Consider the following 19849-nt stretch of genomic DNA (forward strand, 5'->3'; position numbering starts at 1 on the left):
GGCAAAGTCCTACTAAAGAATACTTTGCCCAGTTGGTGAAGGTGTCCCTTCCACTTTTACCTCCTCTCCGTGCCCTATCCTCGTCTGTTATCTCCTCCTCCACTCTCCCATTTCTATATTCTTATGTAAATAAATAAATAATTTGGTCCTCCCTTTCTCCTCCTCTATGCCCTATAAATTAACAAATCTGTTCCCTTATTCTTCCTCCTCGGGCCCCATAAATAAATCATTCGATCACCTCATTTTTCCTCCTCTGCCTTGTCACTGTGCTGATATATTAATAAGTAATTTGGTCCCATTGTTCCTCCTCAGTACCCCATAGATAAACAGATCCTCTCTCTCCTCTCCCTTGTCCCCTTTTACATTTTGTCCCCAGTGATGTTTAACCTCCTCCTGCATGTCAGATCTGTAACGGACCGTTTCAGCAGACAAGGGGTTAAAATCCGTTTAGACGATATGCCCCTTTCCAAGAGACAGGCACAGCTACTGCAAAACACCAACCTCCCGAACTGGATACAAAATAGCACTCCAAACTGGAACCTCGCAAGTAGCTGCCGGCAGACGAACAGGAAAAGCATTCCAGTCAGCTTACACTCCTGGCAATCAGTCTCCAACAGCATACAGGGAATCCCCCCAATAACGAGACAAGGCTCCGTGTTGAGGGTCAAGCAGTGCTCTGACTGTACTTCAAGTACAGCCTCTTTTATTGATAAAACCAAACATAGTACTGCCCACAGGGTTTTGAAATCCAACCAATCAGTAATTCACAACACACACAATGTAAATACAGCAACCAATCGTTCCCGCCCCCTAGAGGACCAGAAGGGAGACTGCGACACAGAACAGATACAACATATCCCCACAATGCATCATGGTTTCCTCCTCTCTGCCTGGGAGACGACCGAAGATAATCCAATTATCTCTCAGGACAAAGGGGAGATCACCAATACACATGTGGAGACGACAGGACAGACATCACCATTTAAACACACAATGGGACAATGGGACAATAGAACCACACCCAGCATATTCCTCCCAAGCTGACAAGTTACACTTATTATAAGTTGTTACAACTTTGTGAGGTTACATTGTCCATACATATAACTTACATCAATTTAAACAGTATAACTTGGGGGACAAACCTATCCAAAATTCCCTGGAATAGGTTCAGGGGTTTAAAAGTTACTATGGGCCATAATCCTGAGGCAAGAGGCTTTTAAACAGCCCCCTCCAAAACCCAGTGGCGAGGTTGGTTTCGCCACAAGATCCTCTTTCACTTTCTCCTTCTCCAGTGCCTTCTCCCTTCAGTAGCTCAGCCAGTAATTAACGTGACCCTCTGGTTCAAGAATAGAATCCACATAAGTGGGAAACGGACAGATTACTTACATGGTGACCTCCATTTCATGTTTTTATCGGCAAATCCGTCAATCCCCAGGTGCCTCCTCTGCCACCCGAGATGGCTGCACTGCTTCTCAGACTGCCTGACACACACTGTGCACTTGGCAGCTCAAGCCACTTCCCACCAGGGATCGCCAGTTCGCTGTGTTCGCCCCCGGACACATGCGAGCTGCCATCTTAACTCACAAGTCCGGCGATGCACAGGTAAGTCCTTAACTGTGCCTGTGCACGAACCGGTCTGAAATGAAATGCGGTCTCAGCCTGATGAAGGCTCCCGGAGGCTGTTCTCGGAACTGCCTGCTCCCGGTGACCACATTTGCATGTGTTTGCGGGCGAACTGGCCATCACTGCTTCCCACTGCCCTGGAATTTGTCGACACTGCTCACGTGCTCAGTGCTGGCTAATTCATATGCGCACTGCTCCATATGGTAACCTGGCAATATCACTTACATAGTCATTATGTAAAACTGAACATTAAATTCCAGTTATAAGCAGAATTTTTGGTCTAAAAATTGTCCCTCTGTAAACCAATTTATCAATCTTATGCATTTACATATACAGCGTACACATATTTCAGCCTCCTTATTTTGCATTATACCATATATTCTTCATGAAACTGTATAATAATAAATATTAAACATTTTATATTAATGTTACTATTTTGTCTTTGCTAAATATTTTGAATCACAGAACCTGTTGAGAAGAAAGCTGATCAGTTTGTAGAGATCACCACACCGTTTCTTAACTTTCGGCTAAATCCACTCTCTGTACCGTCTGAAGGGTAAGTGTAATGATGTAAAACTATAGTGGTCATTTATTAAGATGGGCGTTTTAGATGCTGCCCGAAGTTATGTAGAGGTTTCCTAGCTGTCTTACATTTACACCATTTTCTACACCTAAAACAGACGTAAAAAATTATGAATGAGATGGGCCTGCTGACCCATCCCCTTCCCTGCACACGCCACACCCACATTTTTATGTGAAAGTAATCACAGCAAAAAAAAAAAAAAACGCTTGCTGGGATTACTTTTACATTGTTCGTGAGAAACGCCCCTTCCTGCGCAGCGCAAACTACAGATTGACTGCTGTTGAAATTCTAATACACCCACTCTTTTAGATCTGCCGTGAGTAGGGAAAAGTCACAGATTGTGGCTCAAATAACCTAATGTAGGTGTACGCTAATATAGGTGTATTTCTGATCGTAAATGACCCCATACGGTATATCTTTTAGTGACAGTGGGACAAGTTGTAACATTTTATATTGTATACAATGTGGTGGGAAGCTTGAAAACAATGCCAAATGGGGTGGATTTGGAAAAAAAATCCCACAATTGTCACAGTTTTATGGGTTTTGTTTTTAGTGTACTCCCTATGCGGTAAAACTGACTTCATTCTCCTGGTCAGCACAATTGCATCAATACCAAATTTTTAGAGTTTTTGATGTGTTTTAATACGTTACAAAAAAATTTCATCTTTGAGAAACTAAAATTTTCTTTGCATTGTATTTTCTGACCTCCATAACTTTCTATATTTATGTCTACGGAGCTGTGTGAGTGCTCATTTTTTGCAGCACAATCTGTTGTTTTTATTGATGCCATGTTGGGTGTGTATGACTTTCTTGATCACTTTTTATTCAATTATTTGGAAGATGAAGTGACCAAAAAAAACTGCAAATCAGCCATTTGCATTGTTATAAATATAAATATTTTTATATTTTAATGGTATGTTACACTAATGATCTTTATTTTTTATTGCTTATTTATTTTTATTGGGGAAAGGAGGGTGATTCACTCTTATTTTAACTCCCACTAAGGGACTTTACCATGCGATCGTCTGATTGCTTCTTCCTAGACTGCAATGATTTAACATTGCAGCCTATTGGAAGACCTGATAGAAACTGCACTATGACAGGCCTCGAAGCCTTTAGCAACCAAAGAGCTCCCTCAATCTAGGCGCAGGGGAGCTGTTTGGTCCCCAGGAGTGCAACATTCCCGGTGAAAAGACTGCTTAGATGCCAGGATCACAAGTGACCCCTGCTAAATATCTGTGATCAGCTTAGCTGCAGATCACCGACTCTCGGATATGGCACCAGCTCAGCTCAGTGATTGTCATATTAACTTCTTTCCGATATCTGCAGTACCTGTACAGTTGAGTGGGCGCCATAGGCGCTGGCTTTCTGCTGTTTAATACAGCAGACATCCAAAGCTAATGTCTAATAATGCATTATCGCCGATTGCAGACATTTAAACCTGCAGACAGTGATGGCCAGTTCGCCGTGTTCGCTGCCATCTTAAATCACAAGTCCGGAGATGCACAGGTAAGTCTTTACCTGTGCCTGCGCCGCGAGCCGGTCTGAAACAAATGCGGTCACCGGGAGCAGGCAGTTCCGAGAACAGCCCGATGAAGGCCCCCGGCGGCTGTTCTGGTAACTGCCTGCTCCAGGTGACTGCATATTTATTTTTACTGGGAACAGAAACGACTAGCTTACACAGCCAGCAGCTGATGAAGTAGCCAGCCTCCCTCACTCCTGTCAGGCTGACAGGGCACCGCACAAGAGTAGATTTGAAAATTGCCGCTTCAGAGCCCTGCCAGGTGCCTGAGACGGATCGCAAACACAGTCTCCGGGGAACTGTTTTCTCCCTTCCTCTTCACTGAGAGCTGCCTAAGCACAGTGCGCACGCTCTAATATGCGCGTTCACGTCTCACTAGCAGTCAGCTCAACCAGGAAGTAGCTGTTACCTCAGGATGAACAGTGTGTCGAGCTGCTGCTGTGGAGGCAGCCCGTCCTAGTGAGTTTACTGGGCATTCTAGGCCGTGTTTCTGGCGCAATGACTTAATGGCAGCCATTTTAAGGTCCCACAATGATAACCCCCTAGGTATAACAAGCTTCTTTTGATAAATAAAGGCACTTATGAATGTTTTTACTATGACATAATATTTCTTTTTTTAATTTAGTATATTTAGAACCCCTTTAATAAAGCCCTATAGCTGGCGGAGGATAAGCTGAATTTATAGAGGTGCCGTCCTCTTCATAAGTTCGGCGCATCCAGGGCCAGTTCTAAATGTAAGATAGCTTCGAGCTGCCTTACATTTATTCCATTTTCTACTCCTAAAACATGCATAGAAAATGATGAATGAGATGGGCCTGCCGGCCTGTCCCCTTCCCCGCCCACACCACGGCCACAACTTTAGACCTGGCGTGAACAGGGCGAAGTCACCGATAGGTGCATTTCAGAATAGTAAATGACCCCCCTAGTGTCAGAACTTCCAGTCCTTCTCCATGTAGGAAAGGCTGTCAGTCACTGTGTAGGACCTTCCGTCTGACTCCGATGCATTTGGAGTTGAAAAATATAAGGCTCAGAAGGATAAAATGGATAAATCAACAGACCCGTATACCGTAGCTTCAAATGTCACCACAACGTGTAAATGAGCATTATTGGCTTACTGCAAACACATCTAAGAACGTTTTATTGTATTTTATGTTCTAGACAAATTGTAAGTACTACTTCAAGGAGAAGTTCTCTTGTGACATCGAGCCTAGCTTCCGTAGATGAGGCTGAAGAGACAGCCCAGAAAAGTAACGCAGACATCAGTGAAGATGTAGGATTAAATGCTGGAAACGAAACTCAGGTAATAACGATCTTCTGATAAAGAAATATTGAGCATTTATAAGCAAAATACTTTAAAGGTGTAGCCATGCTCCTTAGGCCTCTTTCACACGAACGTATTGCGGATCCGCAATACATGGGTGCCGTATTGTGGGCATTCCGCATCACGAATGCGAACCCATTCACTTGAATGGGTCCGCAAATCCGGATATGCGGAATGGAAGTATGGAACGGAAGCACTACGGAGTGCTTCCGTGGGATTTCATCCTGTACTTCCATTCCGCAAAACGATAGAACATGTCCTATCTTTTTTGCGGAACGGGCGGATCGCGGACCTCTTTAAAGTGAACGGGTCCACAATTTGCTGCGGCTGCCCCACGGTTGATGTTCGTGCATTGCGGGCCGCAGCACGGCCATGGGGCGCACATGTGTGCAAGAGGCCTTACATACCAAAAAACACTCAGAATGGTTAAAAGGATAAAAGAAGTAATACTCACCTTACCAATCCCCCGCTGCTCCCATTCTGCTCTCAGCACAGACATGTGATAGCTGCAACCAATCACTAACTATCTTATTACAGCTAGTGATTGGCTGCACCGATCACATGTCCATGTCAAGAAGCACCAGGAGTTACAAAGACCAGCAGGGGACCCGACAGGAGATCAGTAAGGTCATTATTACTTCTTTCATTATTTTACACCATTCTAACCCCTTTAAATGTGTGGATTATTGTAAAATGAAAATTGGCTGCACTCTTGCCCATAGATTGTCATTGGCACCTTAGCTCATCTACCAAAATTGAAAAGAAAAAGTATAAAGGACAGATACAACTTATCTGCTTCTTTTTATTTAATCCACTCCTGATTATGGCTTCCAAAACTGCATGCGGGGGAGGGAATGAGGTCACGGAATATCGAACCCCACCAATCAGAAATTGAGTGAAAAAGAAGTACAGTAGATGACCCCTTGAATATTTGCTGTGTCAATAGCACCAATAACTCTCCAGGTTTGGACATCACTTATCTGAGACAGAATAATATATAGCAAATACATTAACATCTTTGTAACGGGGTTCCGAAGGCGCACTTGGTCTCCCATCAGCCGCAGACCTGCTGCTTAGCTTTGGGAGCGAGTATCTGTGTTTGACCTCGTTCCCAGGGCGGCTTTGCTAGCTGGGAGGCTCACTGCTCCTAGGTCTGCCTTGAGCGCCGAGCTGATCACTTGGTGCTCGACTGGTCGGTCTGTCGGTCATGTGACGCTGGCCACGTCATATGACCCTCACTCCCCACTATAAATACAGGCAGCCTGCTGGCCACAGGTTGCCTGTTAATTTAGGTTCCTGGCAGTTGTTGGATACCTGTGTACTTACCTGATCCTGTTCCCTGACGATCCTTTGCCTGCTCCTCCTGTACTCCTTCCTGGTATATTGACCTCGGCTTCCACCTGACTATTCTTTGCGGACTCCTTTGGTACTTCTCGACTCTCCTGGTATTTATGACCTCGGCTTCTCCTGACCTTTCTTTGCTTATCCCTCTGTACTGCGTTGTCCTCTTGGTTTTGACCCGGTCCGTTCACTATCCGTTATTTGTCTTGTCTGTCCTTCCCGCACGTATTCTAAGTTAGGGACTGCCGTCCAGTTGTCCCCTGTCATCAGGACTCTTGAGGCAAGTAGGCAGGGCCAGGGGTGAGGGTGGAGCGCAGTGGTCACTATCCTCCCCCCTGTGTGTGTATGTACGTGACAGTTACAATCTTCTTTTGCCTTAGTTATTACAACAAGAAAGGGTGAGACCAGCTCTATATCTGATATCAGATACAATTTACTGTATTACTTGAGTTTTTTAAAAACATTTTTTCTGGATAATTTATCCAAAAATCACAGACATCTAACATTTATTACAGGTGTTCAGGCATTTTTGGGTTTTATGTTTTGTGTAAAATGTGAGCTTTCAATAAAGATTAGAATAAAGTTTATTAAAACAAGCAGCACAAATATAGTTAGGTAACCGGCTCTCCAGTGGGCTAAGATCGATACGGTCAATAAAAAAAAAACTCCTCCACTATCCGTTTGTGTATTTGGATCTCGCCTGCTGTTCCAAATTATCCCACACATTGTCTATCAGACATATCCAGTGCATTTGCATGTTTGTCACAGTGAAACAGTTTGCCATTATGCTTGTCAAACTAATCTCACATGTTTGATCATATTCATTTTTCAGTTGTCATTTGGAAGGTAGTAGAAATAAAACAAATGGCGATGTGACGATCTAGTAGCAAAATAAACTGGGAGTGACATAGTCAGGAGTGTGTTGACTACAAATTGATCCATTTATCTCTTAGCATTTGTACATCGGGGGTAAATTCGCATTTCTTAACCCCTTAAGGACCCACGGCGCAGCTGGACTTAAAGGGGCTATCTGATCTTAGACAATGGGGACATATCGCTAGGATATACCCCCATTGTCTTATAGCTACCCGCACCTACAAGGAGAACAGAGAGGAGAAAGTTGAGGAGGGCGCACTGCGCATGCACAGCCTCCCTCCATTCATTTCTATGGAGCTGCCGAAAAAAGCTGAGCGCTGGCTCGGCTATTTCTGTCGGCCCCATAGAAATGAATGGGAGCGGTGGCCGCGCATGCCTGGTGGTGGACGGACCCCAGGAAACCTAGGGTCCTCCAGCCGCAACTCTACCCGGCTCCATTCTCCCAGAGGACCCGCACCTATCAGACAATGGGGGCATATCCTAGCGATATGCCCCCATTGTCTAAGATGGGATAACCCCTTTAAGGACCAGCGCCGTACATGAGGTCCTCAAGGTCCGCCGGGTGCTGGGGCAGGATCGCAGGGGAATCGGGGCACCATGGCTGCTCTTACCGGCAAGAATCCATGCCGGGTAAGAGCAGCATGCTCTCTTTCCGACCCCCTGCAGCTCCAAGCGCTGCGATTGGCGGTCAATGAAGACCGACATATCGCAGCACCGAAAGCAGAAGAAGAGGCGGGGGGGGGGGGGGTCATGGGGAGATGACCGTTGCTGAACTAGTCAGCACCGGTCTCCTCCGTGGTCAGTCAGGGGACTCCAGTGTTTGGCATCCCCTGCCAGCGCTACGATTAGCTGGAACAACGCTCCAGCCAATGCCGGCGCTATAGCTGCACAGGAAAGGGCTAAACCTCCCTGCTTGCTGCCGTTCTAGCTGGTGACTGCATACAGAGAGGTTCTGTGCTTCTCTGTGCTGCTTGTTGGCTTGCTGGGACTTGTGGTGCACCATCGATTTGAGCTTTTCATGCTGAAAGAAGAACATCTGGAATAGCTGTACTGATTTTTTTTTTTTTTTTTTTTTTTCATTTGCAGCTGTTCCAGATCCCTAAACCACCCTCCATCTATGTCCCTGTCCCTTTTTTTGAAGTAATAGTTAGAATCTTATACACATTGAGGAACAGAAGTATTTGAACACCCTGCGATTTTGTAAATTCTCCCACTTAGAAAATTCAGGAAATCCCTGAGGAGTGGGCCAAAATCCCTGTTGCAGTGTGTACAAACCTGGTCAAGAACTACAGGAAACGTTTGACCTCTGTAATTGCAAACAAAGGCTTCTGTACTAAATATTAACACAGATTTTCTCAGGTGTTCAAATACTTATGTTCAGCAGTGCAAGACAAATGAATTCTTCAAAAATCATACAATGTGATTTCCTGATTTATTTTTTATTTTTATTCTGTCTCTCAGAGTGGGAATGCACCTACAATGTGAATTTCAGACCCCTCCATGATTTCTAAGTGGGAGAACTTGCACAATCGCAGGGTGTGCACGGACGCACCAAACGTCAGCTTGCGTGCGTTCTGCAGCCCTGAGCACCAATAAGTACCATTTTTTTTTTACTGGTCACTTTAGTGCTCCGTTTTCTTTTTTTTTTTGGTGTCAAAAATACATTTAGTGTTAAATTGAAATCAATTTTAGGTAGTGTTAGTGTACGTAGATTTTTTCACGCACATATTATCTGCGTGCGTGCTTGCGTCCTGCACCTGCTGAGCGCTGATCAGAAACATCCATTTTTCTGATGGGTCTTCTCAGTTTACTGTGCAGATTTTATTTTTCATGTCGTTTTATATATATATATATATATATATATATATATATATATATAGAGAGAGAGAGAAAGTGTGGGCAGCACCACTATCTGTAAGGTATATGCGGAGTGCCAGCGGCTGGGTAGGCGATCCACCTCCAAACGTATAAAAATAAGAAATTCCGCAGCACATCCAGGTTGTAAGAAAGTAAAAAAAGACTTTATTCACCAAGCATGCGACGTTTCAATCCTCTCAATGGGATTTTCCTCAGGCAGTGACATAGTAAGCAGTGCAATGTGCGTATTTAAACGCTTTCACATCATTAAACAATCAAATAATCAAAGTACATCCATTTAAAGAAAATACATTTAAAAATAGTGATACAAACAGTATTATCAACATCCTGATACATTCACATTGTATCCCCGAATTCAATTCAATGATGCAGTGTTAATCATTCCCATAACCAATTCGGCATATCATGTACAGCATAAAATATTTTAATTATGACAATTATCAATCCAGGTGCATATCTTCTGTGAAAATTAAATGTGCAGGTGTACCTTCAGCAGAGTGATGAGTCCGCTCATAGGAGTGTGCGATGGGGCCGATACACATGGGTCCCGGCGTCCCGGGTATACTACTGCGCATGTCGCAGGACCTTCCTAGGGGTTCCGATCACATGACCATCACAATGTGCTGATGGTTGAAGTGCGCATGTCCAAGGACCTTCCGACATGTGACCGCAGTCCGCACTAAACCCTCCGGTCACGTGATTAGATATATCACATGCTCTGGGCTAGATGATGTTGCTTGAGTGTATCACATGATCGGAACTCCATGGTAAGGCAATAGAAAAGTATGATAATATTCAGGACACGCAATGTAAATGTAAATGTGTCATGAAACATCTACATCTCGAAGATATGGCTATATCTACATCATCATTTACGTCCTAAAAGGCAATAACTCATCAAACAATAAAAAATAGACATACAGATATAGACCTAAGCATGCGGCTGATCCACTACACGTACTGTCACTGGTCCTAGTGGAGTCTTACTGTGTATCGCATGCTCACCTTCCACACATGTCAGTATCGATGGGTCAGAGGTCAATCAGAGGGGATAAAGGTGATTGTATATCGATGGAAGTACCATCATTATACAAAGAGAAATAATGAGTGTTATGCGTAAATACCGCCATTTCTCTTTTAAAGTACTGAAATCAGTATATTTCGTTACAAGATCGTCCCCTAGTCTACTCGAGGAGTTCAGTACAAGTGGCCCATGTTGTCACCATAAAGCCCCAAGCTGAGATGTCCCGCCTGTCAGATGGATACCATCCCTGGAAATCCAGCATGTCAGGTTCGGGATCATCCTCTATATTCCGGGGATAAACCTGTACAATTCCATTATAATGTCACCAATCCCCAATGAGATCAGTGGCTCCAAAGATTCCCCCATATGTTGGATCCGAGCATGCGGATAAGACAATCAAGACATCCCAAGTGTCCAATAGCTTTATCGTGTGTGGTCATATTCATGCATAACAAGAAGTATTTAATGAGTATAGTTATTCATGTGTCCATGAAAAAATCGTGAAAAAAAGTTTTTTGCGTTCCGTCATAATTTGGTGGACCGACCTCCCATCGCTCACTCCTAATGTGAACAGTGTTCACCACAATCCTGAGGATAATAAAAACAAGACAAAATATAAGATCACCTTGTTATATAAACAAGGGGCACTACTACTTAAAACTCAACTAAAGAACAGGCGAGCAGAATCCCAGGCGCAACCATCAGGACAATAACCAGGGTCTGTAATCCACATTTAATCCCAGTGGTTTCAATGTATTTAATGTAGCAATCCATTGCATCTCACATTTTTTCAGTAAAGTGTGTCTGTTACCACCCCTGCGTGGAGTGGGAATATGATCAACCAGCATACATTTAAGGTCCCTCTCCTTGTGGCCCATGTCAGTAAAATGTTTTGGGACTGGGAGGTCCATGCGTTTTTTGCGAATCGTATATCGATGTTGATTGATTCGACTTTTAAAATCACATGTAGTCTCACCAATATATAATAACTGACATGGGCACCAAAGGATGTATATGACGTATGACGATTCACACGTCAAAAAATGCTTGATGTAATATTTTTTCTGTGTCAAGGGATGTAAGAAAAAGCTACCCTTTTGCATATATCGGCAATTGATGCAGTTTAAGCATGGAAAACTTCCTAATTTAGGAGTATGCAAAAAAGTCTGGCCAGACTCCTTTTGTGTACCTATGTCCGTGTGGACTAATTTATCTTTGAGGTTTCTGGCTCTCTTGTATGACATGAGGGGAGGAAGAGAAAACTCTTCAATCCCCCCATGTCCACTTTTCAAGACTGACCAGTGTTTCAAAACAATTTGTCGAATGTATGAGCTATCCTCTGTGTACACAGTGACTAAAGGAATTCTCTTCATTTCTTTATTAGTATTCTCCTTCTTCTTAGTAAGGAGGTCTCTTCGTGATTTTTCTTGAATAGTAGTAAGATGTTGATCCAATAGGGCTATGGGGTAATCCCTGTCTATAAAGGACTGTGTCATACGCTTAAGAGTCCCCTCCAATTCATCGTTATTGCTAACTATGCGTTTGGCACGATAAAATTGGCTCAGGGGGAGGGATTTCACCATAGCCCTAGGATGTGCACTGTGATAACTTAACAACGTGTTGCGATCGGTGGGCTTGGAGTATAGGCCCGTCGATAGCTTATGATTGTCCAAAGTCACCACAGTGTCCAAAAAATGTATTTGGTTACGTGAGTGTTCCAACGTGAATTTAATATCAGAGTCAATGGTGTTCAAGAATTGGAAGAACTCCATGAGCGTGTCCTCTGAGTCCACCCAAATCAAAAAAATATCATCTATGTATCGCCACCACCTCAGAACATGTCGGAAGTGGGGCGATACATAGATGTAGGTCTCCTCGAGGAAGGAGACCGCCATGTTGGCATAAGTGGGGGCCACATTGGACCCCATGGCGGTCCCCTTCCTCTGGAGATAAAAATGATCTCCAAACAAAAAATAATTGCATGTCAATACCAGATGTAACAGCTGCAATATGAAGTCCTGACATTCAGCTGTATAAGTGGATTGAGACAAGGCCTTAGTTACCACCTCTATCCCAAAATCATGTCTAATTGAGGTGTATAGGCTAGCAATATCTAGCGATGCTAGGATTACATCACCTGATAAAGTAACTTCTTCTAATTTATTTAAAAAAATCTGAAGTATCCTGAATGTAGGACTGAGCTGACAATGCATACTGTCGTAATACTCTATCAAGGAAAATATAAATATTAGACAGAAGGGATCCACGACCGGACACTATCGGTCTGCCAGGAGGGTTATTAAGGCTCTTGTGGATTTTAGGCAACAAGTATAAAAAAGGTGTCATAGGATGTGAAATAGAAAGGAAAATCTTAAGCTTGTCATCAATGATGCCGGCATTGCTGGCCTCTTGTAGCAAGCTCTGTATCCTCCGTTCAATGTCCCATCTAGGATCCGTATTTAATTTCTGATAGACCTCACAGTCCTCCAACTGTCTGTTGGCCTCTGCAATGTATTGATGAGTGTCCATGACCACAATCGCACCACCCTTGTCCGCAGACTTGATGGTGAGACTGTGGTCATGGACCAACTCATCAATTGCGTGCCACTCAATCTGTGTTATATTAGGATGTGTGAATTTTTTCTTTTCATTCAATTTCAACGTATTCACATCCTTCATTACCGCATCCATGAACAAATCAATTGCAGGGGATGACACAGGTGGACTGAATTCACTTTTGTTAAACAAATTATAATCACTCAGTTTCAATTCAGTATTAATACAAATTTTGTCTGCAGTTGGATGTGTTGAAAACCAGGTCCTAAGCTTCAGTCTACGGAAGAATTGATGTAAATCGGCTTCAAGTTGAAGCCAATCCGTCTTGTTGGTAGGACAGAAGCCTAGGCCCTTGGCCAACACATCCAACTGTACTTGTGATAGAACATGTGAAGAGATATTTACCACAATGTTGGTATCATTTAATTGCGTTTTTTGGCTAGTGGTTTCTTGCTCCTCGTTTTTGTGTCGGTGGCGGTGACGTTTTCGTCCTCCACGCCGCGTTCGTTTCTTCCTATTGAGTTCATTGTGTACTCTAAAAAAGGTTCCGTGGTGATGTTATTTTGTTGAACTTGCGTCAGATCCCTAATGGGATTTTTCTTTCCAATTTTCTGAGCACGTTGTTGTGGTTGGTGATTAATTGTCCAGTTATATATATTCCCAGTGTTGTAATCCAACGCGTCGCGTTGCCACTTGCTACGTTTTGTGTCCTGGATTTCAGATTTCAATTTATCCAAGTGAGGTTGTAATTTGGACAAATAATCCTGGTGTTCCTCTGTAGATAATAAGGAATGTAATGTAGCTTTTAAGGATTCATATTTTTCTGTGGTCTCAGCCAAATCTTTTTGCAGAAATTCCATGTTTAATAGTATGAGATCCAGAGAGAATTTGTTTGCAATGGATTCATACTTAATGCGGAATTCATTTTCATGCATGTACATTGTTGGTTGTGAATGTGTCCGTAAGCCACGGGGTACCCTGCTGGTTTTAAAGTATTCACCCAATGTAGTGAGATGTAGATCAAGACTCACCAACTTTTTAGCAATGCGTTCAAAGTCCCGTTTCGTATCTGCAATGTTGGGAGTGGACAAAAACTCTGCATCTCCTTTATGTGCGCCAAGGATTCTGCTCGCCTGTTCCTGGGAGTAAGAAAAAACGCCTGGTGTAGACCGGTCCTCAGTGGGAAGATTCGTATCTGAAGTCATCTGGTGAATCGTTGGTGTGCACAGCTCCACTGATACAATTTAGATAGAGAGAAAGTGTGGGCAGCACCACTATCTGTAAGGTATATGCGGAGTGCCAGCGGCTGGGTAGGCGATCCACCTCCAAACGTATAAAAATAAGAAATTCCGCAGCACATCCAGGTTGTAAGAAAGTAAAAAAAGACTTTATTCACCAAGCATGCGACGTTTCAATCCTCTCAATGGGATTAAATACATTGAAACCACTGGGATTAAATGTGGATTACAGACCCTGGTTATTGTCCTGATGGTTGCGCCTGGGATTCTGCTCGCCTGTTCTTTAGTTGAGTTTTAAGTAGTAGTGCCCCTTGTTTATATAACAAGGTGATCTTATATTTTGTCTTGTTTTTATTATCCTCAGGATTGTGGTGAACACTGTTCACATTAGGAGTGAGCGATGGGAGGTCGGTCCACCAAATTATGACGGAACGCAAAAAACTTTTTTTCACGATTTTTTTCATGGACACATGAATAACTATACTCATTAAATACTTCTTGTTATGCATGAATATGACCACACACGATAAAGCTATTGGACACTTGGGATGTCTTGATTGTCTTATCCGCATGCTCGGATCCAACATATGGGGGAATCTTTGGAGCCACTGATCTCATTGGGGATTGGTGACATTATAATGGAATTGTACAGGTTTATCCCCGGAATCTAGAGGATGATCCCGAACCTGACATGCTGGATTTCCAGGGATGGTATCCATCTGACAGGCGGGACATCTCAGCTTGGGGCTTTATGGTGACAACATGGGCCACTTGTACTGAACTCCTCGAGTAGACTAGGGGACGATCTTGTAACGAAATATACTGATTTCAGTACTTTAAAAGAGAAATGGCGGTATTTACGCATAACACTCATTATTTCTCTTTGTATAATGATGGTACTTCCATCGATATACAATCACCTTTATCCCCTCTGATTGACCTCTGACCCATCGATACTGACATGTGTGGAAGGTGAGCATGCGATACACAGTAAGACTCCACTAGGACCAGTGACAGTACGTGTAGTGGATCAGCCGCATGCTTAGGTCTATATCTGTATGTCTATTTTTTATTGTTTGATGAGTTATTGCCTTTTAGGACGTAAATGATGATGTAGATATAGCCATATCTTCGAGATGTAGATGTTTCATGACACATTTACATTTACATTGCGTGTCCTGAATATTATCATACTTTTCTATTGCCTTACCATGGAGTTCCGATCATGTGATACACTCAAGCAACATCATCTAGCCCAGAGCATGTGATATATCTAATCACGTGACCGGAGGGTTTAGTGCGGACTGCGGTCACATGTCGGAAGGTCCTTGGACATGCGCACTTCAACCATCAGCACATTGTGATGGTCATGTGATCGGAACCCCTAGGAAGGTCCTGCGACATGCGCAGTAGTATACCCGGGACGCCGGGACCCATGTGTATCGGCCCCATCGCACACTCCTATGAGCGGACTCATCACTCTGCTGAAGGTACACCTGCACATTTAATTTTCACAGAAGATATGCACCTGGATTGATAATTGTCATAATTAAAATATTTTATGCTGTACATGATATGCCGAATTGGTTATGGGAATGATTAACACTGCATCATTGAATTGAATTCGGGGATACAATGTGAATGTATCAGGATGTTGATAATACTGTTTGTATCACTATTTTTAAATGTATTTTCTTTAAATGGATGTACTTTGATTATTTGATTGTTTAATGATGTGAAAGCGTTTAAATACGCACATTGCACTGCTTACTATGTCACTGCCTGAGGAAAATCCCATTGAGAGGATTGAAACGTCGCATGCTTGGTGAATAAAGTCTTTTTTTACTTTCTTACAACCTGGATGTGCTGAGGAATTTCTTATTTTTATATATATATATATATATATATATATATATATATAAATCAATTTTAGTTAGGTAGTGTTAGTGTAGATTTTTGTACGCACATAATATCTGTGTGCGTGCGTCCTGCACCTGCTGAGCGCTGATCAGAAACATTTTTCTGATCGGTCTGCTCAGTTTACTGTGCAGGTTTTTTATTTTTTTCGTGTAGTTAGTTATATGTATATACTGTGTGTGTGTGTGTGTATATGTATGTATATATATATATATATATATAATAAGATTTTAGGTAGTGTTAGTGTAGATTTTTGCACGCACGCAACATCTTTGTGCGTGCATCCAGCAAAAAATTTTTATTTACTTTTTTTCTCTACTCCTTTTCTCTATATTTTAAATTTATTACAAGCCCCTTCACGTGTGAAAACACAGCATACACACACCTCACACTAAATAAAGGTTTACACACTTCACACGTCACACCCCAATAAAATAAAAATGGCCTGTCCGTCCCAACGAGTTTACTCAGCTGAAGAGGCATACACCATGCTTGCCTCCTGTACTGAGTCTGCCAGTGAGGGAGAAGAGGATGCCACTTTCATCTACTCCTCTACCCTCTTATCATCATCATCATCATGATCCACTGATGAGGGACCCTCTAGAAGGCGCCCCAGAACAACAGCTGAGGCAGCCCCCCAGACTGACAGACTGAGCCCATATGGACCCCACCTCCTGACGATTATGAGCCCCAAAATTCCGGCTTTTGAGGGCAGCTCCGGAATACAGATACACCCAACAATTCATTGATCAGAACCCTACATTGGCATACGCTAGACCCCTAGGTTGGACCCCAGTAAGTGCAGCAGAGATGATGAAATTTTGGGCGTTATAAAGAAGCCAAACGTTAGACAATATTGGAGTTCAGACATTTTCTACCAGACTCCAATTTACAGTAAGACCATGACCCGGAAGCGATTTGTGTCCATTAGGAAATTCCTACAGTACAACGACACAGTGCCCACCCCAAAATGACCCAACATTTGACATTTCAAAGGGAGGATTAGATTACGCCAGTACCTGCCTAGCAAACGGACAAGGTATGTCATAAAGATATACAAACTTTGTGAGAGTAGCTACAAGTTCCGCATTTATGAAGCGAAAGATTCCCGGATAGAACCATCAGAATGCCCCACCATCCTAGGAGTTAGTGGGAAGATCGTGTGGGACTTACTGCACCCACTGCTGGATAAGGGTTATCACCTCTGTGTGGATAACTATTATACCAGCATACCCCTATTCATGTCCTTAACTGCCAGAGGTACTGTGAATTGCGGCACAGTGCACAAAAATCAGAGAGGTCTCCCTAGATCCCTGGTAGGGCAACCACTGAGAGTGGGTGAAAGTAGGGCTTTCCTCCATGAGAACATGTTGGTGGTTAAGTACAAGTACAAGAGCGACGTCCTTGTACTGACCACCATTTACACTAACACCAGCTCCCCTGCTCTTGTACGAGGTACCACAACCACTATCCCCAAACCAGTTTGTATCCTGGACTACAACAGGCACATGGGAGGGGTGGATCTTTCAGATCAACTTCTGAAGCCCTACAGTGCCACTCCAAAAACGAAAGTGTGGTCCAAGAGGTGGTTATCAAGGCCCTAATTTTTCAAAGCCAGGCCGGGGAGGGTCCCAGTACTTCAAGAAGTCATGGTGCCCCTGTTGTACCAGGGCAACATTTTCCAGGTCAAGTCCCCCAGACAGCAAGGAAGGGAAGGACCCAAAAAAGATGCAGGGTGTGTTCCAAAAGGAGGGATAAGGAAAGACACCATTTACCACTGCAAAACCTGCCATGAAAATCTTTGCCTGTGCATGCAGAAGTGTTTTAAAATCTACCACTCATCCATGGAGTATTAATTTAATTTCATCCATGATGTAACCTGTAGTTTTACCACCTTATATCTCTGATTTAGTCCGCATAGCTCCAGATCCACTTTTCACCAACCACTACATATTCATTTCTGAAAAAAACACCTGCTAGGTCAAAAGTGCCCTTTCCACCACTTAAAATGTTCGTATGGGGGTGCTTTTTCCAAAATGGGGTCACTTCTTGGGGTTTTTAATTTCTGGGGACCTCAGGAATCTTTTAAATGCGACATGGCACCTAAAATCAATGTCTGCCAATTCAGGTCAGCAAAATCCATATTTTACTGGTTTGACTCTAGAGCCCTGCTGTGCGCCCATACATCAGTTTGTGAGCACATATGGGTTGTTGCCGTATTCGGGGGGGGGGAAATGAGGAACAAAATGTGGGTGCATTTTGTCCTGTTACCCTTTGAGAAAGTGAAAAATGTGGGTATAAAGTAACTTTTTTGTGAAAAAAAAAATTATTTTTCATTTTCACTGTCAAGTGTTTCCTAATTCTAGGAAACACCTTTGAGGTCAAAGTGCTCACTACACACCTTGAAATATTCCTTGAGGGGTGTAGTTTCCAGAATGGGGTCACTTTTAGGGGGTTTCCACTGTAGGGCTACCTTAGGGTGTCTTCATATGCGACCTAGCTCCCAATTACCATTCCAGGTAAATCTTCTCTCCAAAAGCCATATGGTGCTCCTTCCACTCTGAAGCCTGCTGTGCACCACTACATCAGTTTTTGAGCACACATGGGGTGTTTCTGTAATCTCCAGATTCAGGGTAATATATTTTGTTTGTTTGGTTGTTAACCCTTGATGTGTAGAAAAAAAATAGATTAAAGTTTAAAATTTGCAAAAAAAAAAGTGAAATTTAAAAATTTCATTTCCATTTTCCTTTAATTCTCGTGGGGCACCTAAAGGGTTAACAACATTTGTAAAATGAGTTTTGAATATCTTGAGGGGTATAGTTTCTAAAATGGGGTGATTTATGGGTGGTTTCTAATATGTAAGTGACTTCATAACTAAACTGGTCCTTAAAAAATTGGGTTTTGGAAATTTTCTTAAAAACTTTAAGATTTGCTTCTAAACTTTAAAGCCTTCTAACGTCCCAAAAAAATTAAATGTAATTTTCAAAATGATCCAAACATAAAATAGACATTTGGGAAATGTAAAGTAATAACTATTTTTGGAGGTATTACTATCTATTATAAAAGTAGAGAAATTGAAATTTGGAAATTTACTAATTGTTCTATTTTTTTTTGTAAATTTGGTATTTTTATATAAATAAAAATGATATATTTTCACTTAAATTTACCACTGTCATGAAGTATAATATGTGATGAAAATACAATCTCAGAATGGCTTGGCTAAGTAAAAGCGTTTTAAAGTTATTGACAGCTCACATAAATTGAAACACGTCAGATTTGCTAAAAACGGCCTGGTCCTTAAGGTGAAAAATGGCAGGGTTCTGAAGGGGTTAAATTACAGTTTAAAAAAGTTAAAGGGTGTTGTCTCACTTCAGTAAATTGCATTTATCACGTAGAGAAAGTTAATACAAGGCACTTACTAATATATTGTTATTATCCATATTGCCTCCTTTGCTGGCTGGATTCATTTTTCTATCACATGGCTGGGACCACGGGGGGTCACATAGGCCAGTGCTTTTTCCTAAATTGTGCAAACACAACCACCACTGATGGATTGCAGGGTGGTCTGTAACTATGGAAACGAGTAGGGTATAATGTGATAGAAAAATGAATCCAGCCAGCAAAGGGAGCAATATGGATAATAACAATACATTAGTAAGTGGCTTGTATTAACTTTCTTTACATGATAAATGCCACTTACCGAAGTGAGACAACCCCTTTAAGTGCTCTGTGCTGTTTGTTAAAGAGCCTCTGTCAGCATGATCAGCCCTATTAAACCAGGCATACTGTCTGGTAGGGTTGATCATGCTGGATTAAACCATTACCTTTCTTTTGTTTTTACCTTGAAAGGCTGCATATTTTTCTGCAAATGAGTTAGTTGGCGCACCAGGGGGCCCTAGGAACCTCACTACAGCTATGCCCCAGTACTCTCCCCCTCCCATTTGATTGATGGTATTTTTTGCACCTCCGC

The 19849-nt window shown here is 42.5% G+C and overlaps 1 protein-coding gene across 4 annotated transcripts in view; it reads left to right on the forward strand.

The window, feature by feature from the left end:
* ADGB (androglobin) overlaps positions 1-19849 on the forward strand; it is a 281668-nt gene that overhangs the window by 105869 nt on the left and 155950 nt on the right. For all 4 annotated transcript variants that reach the window (XM_044290689.1, XM_044290690.1, XM_044290691.1 and 1 more), the window contains exons 12-13: positions 2089-2179; positions 4887-5028. In XM_044290689.1, coding sequence (XP_044146624.1) covers positions 2089-2179; positions 4887-5028 — 233 coding nt within the window. The remainder of the gene's footprint in view (positions 1-2088; positions 2180-4886; positions 5029-19849) is intronic.

This window comes from Bufo gargarizans, chromosome 4, assembly GCF_014858855.1.
Source record: "Bufo gargarizans isolate SCDJY-AF-19 chromosome 4, ASM1485885v1, whole genome shotgun sequence".
NCBI lineage: Eukaryota > Metazoa > Chordata > Amphibia > Anura > Bufonidae > Bufo > Bufo gargarizans.